This window comes from Mirounga angustirostris, unplaced genomic scaffold (assembly GCF_029215605.1).
Source record: "Mirounga angustirostris isolate CCGP_5_RB_7025 unplaced genomic scaffold, mMirAng1.0.hap1 SCAF_1, whole genome shotgun sequence".
NCBI lineage: Eukaryota > Metazoa > Chordata > Mammalia > Carnivora > Phocidae > Mirounga > Mirounga angustirostris.
Window position 1 is genome coordinate 175,254,799 of NW_026991709.1, and position 11,231 is coordinate 175,266,029.

Consider the following 11,231-nt stretch of genomic DNA (forward strand, 5'->3'; position numbering starts at 1 on the left):
TGGCTGGGGCGTCTTTTCTTAGGTCCAGCCTATTCTCTCTATCCCTCAGAGTAGGCCCATTCTTTCCCATCCAGTATTGCATGAGCAATCAGCAGTCAGAAACCCAGAACTTAAGTGAAAGCTCCTGAGTTTTAAATGTTGGCAATTACGCAAAATTAAAGTACAGTGGGTTAGCCAAAAAAATCACACACAAAAAAGGTTGCAAGCTGACTGATGGGCTTTCAGGTCACAACTTCTGATCTGAAGTTTTCCAGTTCTAGAGCAGTTTCACTCTCCTGTAGGTTTTAATCTAACAATTGCTCTCCAAGGTCTTCTGGTTTTACAGTTGAGACACTGTGGCTTCGGTTAGGTTAAGACAAAGACATGTGCCTTGTAAATGACCACAGTGCTTCCAGGCCTTCATCTGAAGTATACGAAGTAGATCTTTTCTGTGCTGTTACAAGACAACTCCTGGTGCACAAAAATAGGCAGCCTTTTAATAGATTGTGGAAGCAAAGGGTTCCCGTTTGAGGTTTGACCCTAGGAAGATAGAAGAGAAGGGCATTGAAGGCTCAATACAAGGTAACTGAATGTTGGTGAGGATGGAAACCACAAATGGGAATGAAGATGCTAAAGGGAAGATTGGATCATGCAATGAGCAAACTCAACCTGTTCCTAACTTGCCCACTATTTTGCCATCTCCTGTCACTCGCTATTTGCATGAGTTTAGCCACAGACTCAAACACCTGCTTTATTATTTTCCTAGTATATTTAATTTGTTTAATAGTTAGATATATTTCTTTTAAAAGGCAACTATATCTTTTCTAGAAACAAAATCACTAATACTCTTTATTGTAAGATAGTAGCCATAAGATTTTTTTTATAAAATGAAAACAAAACAATTATTTGAATAGAAAAAGTTTAAAAGTTAAACAGTACAATGAAACGCAAAGAGAAATAACCCTAATTGATTTTCAAAAAAAAAAAAAAAAATGCATACCTGAAAATAAGTTCTGCAATGAACTAATCAGGGATTTTTTGAGTGTTATTAGTAGAGTGCTATTCTTTTCCTGATCACTTGGTTTAAGATGAATTATTTGCATTAAATATTCCCTTAGGTCTGAGTTAGTTTGAATTGTGACTGTGTGTTTTAGGATGCTTAGCAGACATCTGTGTGCAGCTGGAAACATCGGAGTTGTTTATGTTTGCATAATAGCCTTTGTTCTGTATCATTATTTAGAACCTAGTTTTAATGATCTGTGTGTTGGGTGTCAAGTAGCTTACCACAGATGTATCAATATTGGCTTCATCCAGAAGAATTATATCTGTGAATCAAGAATTGGGTGTGACAGGTTTCTTTTAACCTAACGTGAAAATATGTACGTATTTCCAATTTAAAATGTCATCCACCTAAAATCATCTCTAGTGGTAGAAATATTGATCCTTGGGAACCACTGATAAGGCCAATGGTTAGAAGTCAGAGAACATGTCTATCTCTTTGCTGAATGTACTCGGAAGGATCCCTAACTCATAAGAAATAGTTATTGAATATGTAGTCAAAGGGAATTCCAGGTAGAGACGTTATTCCCCAAGGTCTGTGTCATCAGCTAGAATTAGCTTTGCTTCTTATTGCCGGCACCCATATGATGTCAGTCATCATGACTTGCTGAGTTTACACAAATTTCGTATCTGTTTCATCCCTCCAACTCTGCTGCAATCATCATTATGTGAACAGACCTTTATTCTCTCTTCCATGAAGTGCTACCAGATTCTTCCAACAGAATGCCCACCAAGATTCTCCTCCTTTTCCCTCTGCTCCCACAAAGATCTATGGAACCACAAAACTGATAGTATCACTTCCCTACCTTCACTTATTTATTGCCTTCCTAATTGCCTACAAAAAAATTCCTTTTCTAGTTCCTTTGGTCTCCTGGACCCTTCTGCATCTGGCTCCTACTTGCTTCTTCAACTGCATCTGCACTTTTCCTTCTCCTCCCCACTACCTTGCAACCAGCAGAACTTCTGAGCTCCCTGCTGTACCTTGCTGTTTCCTGCCTTTGCGCCTTGGCATATGTTTATCCCTGTGCTGGACACCTTTCCCTCACTTGCCTCTACATATAAAAGTCATAAGTTGCCTTTCAAAATCTATCCCAGATGTTGTCACCTCCTTATTCATTTTTTTTCCTTAACCCTTAACACATAGATGTTTCTTGAATAAGTCATTTAATCAATATACCAGTTTTTTCACTGTTTTTGTATTCTGTTCTTTCTTTGTGTTATGTTCCTTATCATCTTAGCCTCAGTACAATTGAACATATTCAATCTCAAGTCTCAAAGCTGATGGTCAATGAGTGTTCACTGTCCCAGTTTTATCTTTGTAAAATGTATAGTATTTGTTGGGATGTCTTGGAGAACTTTCAACATGTAGCTAGACAGTTCATTTTGAATTTTGATATGCTGCACTTGAGAAGTGTGGCCAGCCAAATCTTGTCCTGCTGCCACCATGGTGAAATATTTCACTAATACTTACTCTGAATCTTTACCCCATTCAGAATGTTCATTGCATGAATCATTCGTTAGGAACACAAAGGAAGTGGGTCAAACTTATTTCTTGATAATACTGTAAAAGTGTTTCCTGGATCCTTGAGTTTGTGCTTTTTACATTAAAACATCAGTCCTATGCAAAATCTAATTTTATATCTACCTTTGACAAGGCATTGGGCTAGTGAATAAAATCAACCATATCAACTTCTTTGTGTCAGAGACCTTACTGGACATTGTCTCTGCTTACAAGATTCTTACAGGTTAATGGGAAAGCTGGATATTAATAAAAATAAAATCACAAGGAAATGTAAAATGTACCTTTGATGAGGATTATGAAGAAAGGTCCTAGTATCTGAAAAGAGTCCCCACTTTAGTCTGAGAAATCAGGAAAAGCATTCCTGTGATAGTGGAAGTAGAGTATATTTTGTGACATTCTTGATTAGTATTCATTTTCACATCATTTACAAATCTGTGATCAGTCATTCAGGAGTTAAATAAGGCCTCAGCTACTCAGCACAGTATAATATGGGCGGCATAGACTTTGGAATTAATCAGAGCTGGCTTGAGTCCACATAATACCTCTTAGCAGTTGTGTCGCTTAGCAAGTTCTTGCTTTTAATTTTTAATTGTGGTAAAAATACACATAACATGAATTTTCCATCTTGCCCGTTTTTAAATGTACAGTTCAGTAGCATTAAGATTGGTTGTTGTGTAACTGATTCTAGAAGTCTTTCATCTTATAAAACTAAAACTATGTACCCATTAAGCAATAATCCCCATTCCCAGCCCTCAACCCCTGACAAGCACCATTCCCCTTACTGTCTTTACAAATTTGACAGAAATTACTCTAGGTACCTCATATAAATGGAATCATACAGAATTTGTCTTTTCTTGACCAGCTTATTCCACTTTGCATAATAGGTTCATCCATGTGGTAGCATGTGTCAGCAAATTTCCTTCCTATCTAAGGCTGAATAATACTTCATCTTACGTATATACCACATTTTGATTATCCATTCATCTGTTGACAGACAATTAGGGTGCTTCCACGTTTTGGCTACTGTGAATAATGCTGTTGTGAACATGAGTGTACAATTTTTTTAAGTCTCTCATTCCAGATTACCCATGTACAGAAATGGACATTATTATAATGCAATGAGAATTAACTAAATTATATTATATAAAAGCACATTTTACCATGTCCATATGATAAATGTTTAATAAGCATTTACTTACTAACAAATAGGATTTTGAACATGGAAGGAAAGTTTATTTGGCGTAGAATTTTCCAGATGATGTTATTCTTATCAGGGGTGGTAAGAGATAATTCGAGGGTGGTTCACAAATACTTTTTTTTTTTTAATTTAATAATGCTTCATTATTAGATGGTACCGTAAGAACATAACTAGCATATCAAGCCCATGCTAGTGTGAGTATTAGTGTTTGGGATGAAGCTAAGGTAATTGTTTATTATTATTTTTTTTAATCGAGTCTTCTTTTTAAAGATAGTAAAAATTATGAAAGTGGTACATGATGACCTGAGGCTCAGAAAACACTGATATGATTCAGAATAAGAGTAATCAGGGGCACCTGGGTGGCTCAGTCATTAAGCGTCTGCCTTCGGCTCAGGTCATGATCCCAGGGTCCTGGGATCGAGCCCCGCATCGGGCTCCCTGCTCCACGGGAAGCCCGCTTCTCCCTCTCCCACTCCCCCTGTTTGTGTTCCCTCTCTTGCTGTGTCTCTCTCTGTCAAACAAATAAATAAAATCTTTATTAAAAAAAAAAAGAATAAGTAATCAGACCCGGAACAAACCTTAATGTTTTCTTCCTTTCCCTTTTCCTGTTTTATCTGTTTATTCAAAAAGTATTCAATCGAGGCTGCATTCATTCACCTCATCTATTTTTGGGCTGATACAAGATAAGCCTCGGTGTCATACTTGCAGTCATCTCTTCTACAAGACTAGTGTTGGAAGAGATGATTCAGCCAACATTACTCAAGTTGGATATTAATAAAATCCAACCTCCCAAGCATGCACCTTTCAGTAAAACAGACCTTACTGCCTTTGCTCCCTGAGCCGCTTCCAGCGGAACCTGGCCCGTTACACTCACTGTCAGGACGCAGGAAATCACAGACTTCGGGAAAATGTTCTAAGGCTGGTGCATTCATATCATTTGGCCTGAGTCACCAGAACATGGTCATCAGTCTTTCAACCCTAAGGCTACTGCCGTTATATACATTTTTGTTATCAAAGCAGTACAGCTTGAACTCTCTAAGTCGTTGCTAATGCCAGATCACACCATGTCAAAGGCAGCATAGAATAGTGTGAAAGAGTAGACACGAAGCAAAAGAATCCGCAGCAAAGACAGTCTTGTTTGGGGTCATTAGTCACATAAAAGTATCTGAGAGCTCTTCCCATCTGTAAGTTCAGCCGTCTTTCCCTCGTGGCATGAGTCAATGATGTTTAGAAGTTTCCCTGCCTAGCCAATATTTTATATCATTTTCCCATTACAAATTCAGTTAACCAGATCACAGTCTGTGGCTAAATCCACAAGTACAGCATATTTCAGCACTGCTTTGGGCAATTGTGATGCTGTGGCCAAATGGATGATAATGTGTTTGTTTTGTGCTTGGCAGGAGACTGAATTTTAATGTCCTGATTGTGCTGCCACTGAACCCCCTTTCCCCAGCATGAGTATGCTGCCTGGTGTTCGTGAGAGGGAACTAGGCTATGAATCCAAGTCTTTAAACCTCAGAGAATTTCATTCATTATCGAATGGAATTCTCATTAATGTTTTAGGGTCTCGCCTTATTTTTCTCAAAAACTGATTTTAAAACTTGGAAAACGAAGAGTGAAATATAGACTCTCTGCTGCAGTTTTTCATGTGAATAGCTGTTACTTCATGAGAATAAATAGAAGTAGCCCTTATCTTTGATTGCCTCCCGTTTGCCTATCTCATCACACAATGCTGGCTTAAAAATCATCCACACTACATTTTGCGCGTCTTTAATCTGCTCTGCTGGCAATTTCCCTCGGCCTCTGTGTGGATGTGTGAAAGTGGGTCACACCGCCTGCCTTTCTTGGTGCATCAACAAGCGTCCCTCTAGTGGTGGATAAAGGAATTTCCTTATCTCCACTATCAACGTGTTCCCAGAAAAGGACCCACAGCCACGAGTGAGAAATGTCCTCAAAGATGTGATGAATATGATTAAATGAATTCTCACAATTTCACTGAAGAACCTTTTGAAAAGGAAATTTAGCTACCCTTATTTTTTTTTCTGATTCCGCCTATATGCTGCATATTACCAAAGAGATTTTGCTGTATTTTTATAAGCCTTCTATACCCGTCCTTTATCTGTTCTATGTAAAATATCATTCATGTTCAAATCTGGTTCATTTTCTCATTTTGCATTTCAAGCTCCCAGTCAGCCACCAGGAAATGTTGTTTGGAATGCTACAGACACTAAAGTGTTACTTAATTGGGAACAAGTTAAAGCAATGGAGAACGAATCAGAAGTAACGGGATACAAAGTAAGATATTTGCAATGCTTTCTTTTCCTTTTCCTGGCAAGGGAAGCTCAGTTTGAATGATTTTTCTAACTCTGAGAATACGGTTGCCGCAATCTGATTTTAACATAGATATCAAACTTTTAATAAAAAGGGTATTTTCCCCCAAATGTCTGATTTCTTAAATGTAAATTTAAGGGAAATAATTCTGGTCTTGCAGGGATTTGGGACAAAATGTTTGTAAATTGTTCATGATGTTAATTACTTTGTTAATTCTGATGCCCCCCCCCCCCCCCGCCCACCCAGTACTACTTAAAAAACAATGGAAATCGTTAGCTCTAGTCTGTTGGTCTGGCTTTCGAGATCAGTACAGTAGGGTCTTGCCCCCTCTCTCCAACCTTCCAAATGCCCAAGCCAGCTGAACTCTTCCATAGAAGTTCACTCCTCTTCCCCTCCTTGATTTTGAGGACTTGATGATTCTAGTGTGTGCTGACCCCCAGCCTAAGACCTATGAAAAGAGCTATGAATTAAACTTATATTCTAGTGAATATAACAAGACAAACAATATGTAAGTGAGGTAACTTCAGAGTAATCAGTTCTATGAAACAAAGTAAGAGTAGGCAATGTAAGAAATAAGTGTATCTGTTCATGCATTTTAGGTGTTTTATAGGACTAGCAGTCAAAATAACGTACAGGTGCTGAACACAAATAAGACATCAGCAGAACTTTTGTTGCCCATTAAAGAGGACTACATTATTGAAGTTAAGGCCACCACGGATGGAGGGGATGGAGCCAGTAGCGAACAGATCAGGATTCCAAGGATAACCAGTAAGTTGGTCAAAGTCAACATTCACTTTATTGATAACATCAGCATTATGAACCCCCGAGAGTGAGTCAGTCAATGTCCTTCTGTCCATTTCTCCTCCATGATGTCCTCCATCCGAATGGTAGGAAGGTTTTGGAATATGAGAGATGACGGTAACAGAAATTTCTCATGAGTGATACAAAATATGAAGAAAGATAATAATAACAAATAGAAAAGACATCAAAAAATATTTAGCAGAACTTTATTAATCTGAATTTTTTTCCTCCTTATGAGCTATGCCCAAATTTGCCTTTGGATTGCCTCTAAAGAACAGAATTTCTTTTTTTTTTTTTTTTAAGATTTTATTTATTTATCAGAGAGAGAGAGAGACAGAGGCAGGCAGAGGGAGAAGCAGGCTCCTTGCTGAGCAAGGAGCCCGATGTGGGACTCGATCCCAGGACCCTGGGATCATGACCTGAGCCGAAGGCAGAGGCTTAACCGACTGAGCCACCCGGGCGCCCCAAGAACAGAATTTCTTAAGCATTTCTCAAGGGCAGTGTTAAACCCACAGACTAGTTTTAAGATCTTTGTTTGCCTCCTAGAAATTATACATGAATCTTATCAGTTCTTTAAAAAGCGGGAAATGTAACATTGTTAAGGTCATAAACCGCTTGGCCAAACCAAAACACTTCTAAAAAAAAATTCTTCGATTCCGATTTCGAAGGAGGTTCACGCTAACTTTTCCTTTCAAAATCCAAATTAAACCTATTTTACAATAGAAATTACACTTTTAGAATTAAGGGAAACAGACTCGCATTCATATTTTATCAGTGACAGTGGTAGAAGAAATTTCATTTATTCTTTCAAATCTCAAATCTGGAGTTTGGGGACCTCAGTTTAAGTAGAGTAGAAGCCGTCTTGTCTTCTATTCTGTAGTTCTCAGTGACATAAATAACCTTGTTCCCTGTTTCCTTTCACGGGGCTTGACCTAGTCTGTAATCTTGGGCATAAAATTAAAAGCTCTCTCTTTAATCTTAGAAAACAAAATGACCGACATCATTAGGAAGTAACAAGAAAGAGGGATATGGAAACTTGGAAGAATTTTATCTTTACGTGAAATCATAAAGACTGCCATACTTAAACTAAAACAAACAAATAACTAAACTATACCAAGAAAATGGGAAGGGTTTATCTTAGAACTGAGTTCCACAGCATAAAAATCTATAAAAACCATTTCAGACTATAGATCTTTTAAAAACTGTATGCACTTCAACAGAGCAAAACTAGAAATTTAAGCTTGTTATGATTATTATTACATAGGTTTTAAAGTAATTAAGATAGGCTCTCTTACTCCTAGAATAGTGCAAGATGTAGAGTTCACATTCTAATATGGCCAGAGTAGTAGATTCTATGCTTTTGCAGGAACAGACATGATTTTTGCATTTTAGGGCTGCTGAGTCAAGAGTAGCCTTTTCATCTGACATGTGCCGTCTGCTGAGCTTGCAAGGACTAGAGCAGACAAGGCCATCTCTAGGAAAATGGAGCTTTTATTGATTGCCTTAAAAAAAAAAAAAGATGATGTTTTATATTATGCCTAATAATTTATCTAGAAATGCATAAAGTAGAAACAAACACACATTTTTCCAAACTCTTATCCAATGAAGCTTTCTTTAATTAAACCATTGAATTATCTCAAAATTGTCTGTAATAGAGTATGTTTTCAAAATGATTAAGTTGTTTTTGCAATTTCAATTAAAGTTAAATAATATTAGATGAACAAAGCCTAGATTCATTTTTTAAAAAACTTAAGTACATCAGCGTTTTTAGAGATATTCTTGGCAGGTAATATATGCTACATTGATAAATAAAATGAGAGCTAATAGGGCGCCTGGGTGGCTCAGTTGGTTAAGCGACTGCCTTCGGCTCAGGTCATGATCCTGGAGTCCCTGGATCGAGTCCCGCATCGGGCTCCCTGCTCAGCAGGGAGTCTTCTTCTCCCTCTGACCCTCCTCCCTCTCATGCTCTCTATCTCATTCTCTCTCTCAAATAAATAAATAAAATCTTTAAAAAAAAAATGAGAGCTAATAATAACTTGTGATTTTAGGTTAGGTTCATGGTATGATTTGATTTTGATAGGAGAGGCATTGTTTTTGCCCTGATAATTTATATTGGTAAAAATCTTTATTAATGAGTTATTTATCATCTTTGACAGATATGGATGCAAGAGGTTCTACTTCAGCCATCTCAAATGTCCACGCTGTGTCAAGTTATATACCTGTAGTATTGTTCTTTGTTGTAAATGCCTTGTGGTGATATTAACTTTTTTTTATTATTTACTAGAAAGTTAATTGGTTACAAAAAAAGTGCTTTCATGAAATGCGGTGGTTATGCATGTTTTTTTTTCAACTCTGTATTTTTAACTTTCTATAGGTAAAATATGAATATAATAAAAAAACAGTAAATCCTTTTAGGGGAATCTGAAATGCCTTAATATTTACTTGATAAACCAAAGGAATTTACATATTACCTACATTAGACTTTTGATAAAGATCTTCGTAAGCTATGATTTTAAGCACTGCCTATGGATAGACTCACATGCTCTCATGTGTACACACACACACACACATGTGCACACATGTTTGTTTGTTTTTTTAATGTAGAGGAACTCATTTAATCCAAACGTCATTTTCCCATGGTAACAGCATTGCTCAGAAGACTTAATTGGTATTATTTTGATATGCTCATTTGAAATACTCAAGGGTGAAAATACATTTTTTAAATTACCCTGTTTGGAAGAGGGTGCATGTGATTCAAAAGAATGTTGGAAAATGCTACACCAGAGGTGGGAACCCAGTCCTGTTTTGTTTAGGCATGACAAAGTTGCAAGATTCTTTACAAATCACCCTGCTCTCTCCAGTTCTCAATTTTTCATCTATAGACTGTGGAGATAATACCCAGCATACCTGCCCCTGCCCCGTGCATCGTTTGTTAAGAGATAAAGAAGGGAATGTGAAAGTGTTTTGTTACCCTTAACATGCTGAATCTTTGCAAAATATTAATAAGAATTTATTTAACCATATAAAAGTCATACGGACCAGCCACTTTTTTAAAGCTTACATTCTATTATGGGTAATGCTTTCTTTTTTTCAATGATATTATGAAATTGAAATGATCCCATTTTATTCTTTCTCAAATATTAAAAAAAATTTAAAAGTAATTGTTTCCTTCACACCTGCGAACAAGCTTTCAGGTTTTATTAAAACACGGTGGGGAAAATAAGGAATGATCTGACTCTCAACTCAAATATTAAACAAAATTCACACAATTCTTCATTTCCAATTTCTGATTCCATTAAGGGACCCTCTCTTTTTTGGATGGTGGAGATGGTTTTTTAATGAAATCCAACCGTCTATCAGAGTGAGTCTGGCAGGCTTTTTAGTTCCTGAGTTAAATTTGTAATAGACCCATGGCAATGCTGCTGACTTTGATATGTATGACTCAGTCTTTCAATATGTGGTTTTCAAAAGATTGTTGAAGACATGACTTCATAGCAATATGTAAAGTATATATGAAAATCGACAGATTGAGTGTTAGACATTGTGAAATCAATTTTTTACCTCTTTCCTACCAATTTCACATTTTGCAAGAACTTGTTCTTCTTTACAAAGATATCAGAATTTGAAACCAACAGTTCAGATATCAAAAAAGTATAGAAATTAGCAAAATTCTGATACCATCATGAAATATTACTTTATATTGAAAGATTACATTTGAGATAAAGTCATTATACACAAAGGAGAAAAATATTTATAATTTTCTCTGCAAGGTCTGTATATACTGTATATATCTAGAAAAAATCTGGATGACTAGTAGATTTCATATGACCATTGTTATTTCCAGTCAAAAAGTGGGGAAACACTTTCTCCAATACCTGTATTTTATGCTACATGTAATGGAATTGTACCTTTTTATTATTTAGTAATTCTGATAATATGTTCCTATACTTTCCATTTTCAAGATGATTACTCTATTGTTTCCTGGCATTTGTAGCAATATATCTCCATGAGATATGTACTTTGTTTCATATTGAAAAGTATAAAATTTATCTTTAAATTCTGTGTGTGTATCCTATGGTTATCTGTATGTATTATTTTCTATTATTCGAATAAAATTTATAACAATCAAATATCCATGCATGATTCATTGTGGTATGGTCAAAAAGAATATTTTAAGAGGGGAAATGGGACGGCCCCATAATAGTTATGCTGATGCTATCATTTCTTATATTTTTCAGCCAAATTTTAATCTTTCCATCTTTTAAGGGGTTTTTTAAAGTTATTTTTATACCCTACTGACTTAGTAAAAACAGCAGTTTAAAACAGTGTCCTTTATATTAA

General features: G+C 36.4%; 1 protein-coding gene across 2 annotated transcripts in view; it reads left to right on the forward strand.

Moving 5' to 3' along the window:
• CNTN3 (contactin 3) overlaps positions 1-11,009 on the forward strand; it is a 339,295-nt gene extending 328,286 nt beyond the window's left edge. For both annotated transcript variants that reach the window (XM_045863787.2, XM_064593591.1), the window contains 3 exons: positions 5,941-6,053; positions 6,689-6,857; positions 9,047-11,009. In XM_045863787.2, the coding sequence (XP_045719743.2) occupies positions 5,941-6,053; positions 6,689-6,857; positions 9,047-9,147 (383 nt within the window). In that variant the 3' untranslated portion in view covers positions 9,148-11,009. The remainder of the gene's footprint in view (positions 1-5,940; positions 6,054-6,688; positions 6,858-9,046) is intronic.
• The last annotated feature ends 222 nt before the right edge of the window (positions 11,010-11,231 follow it).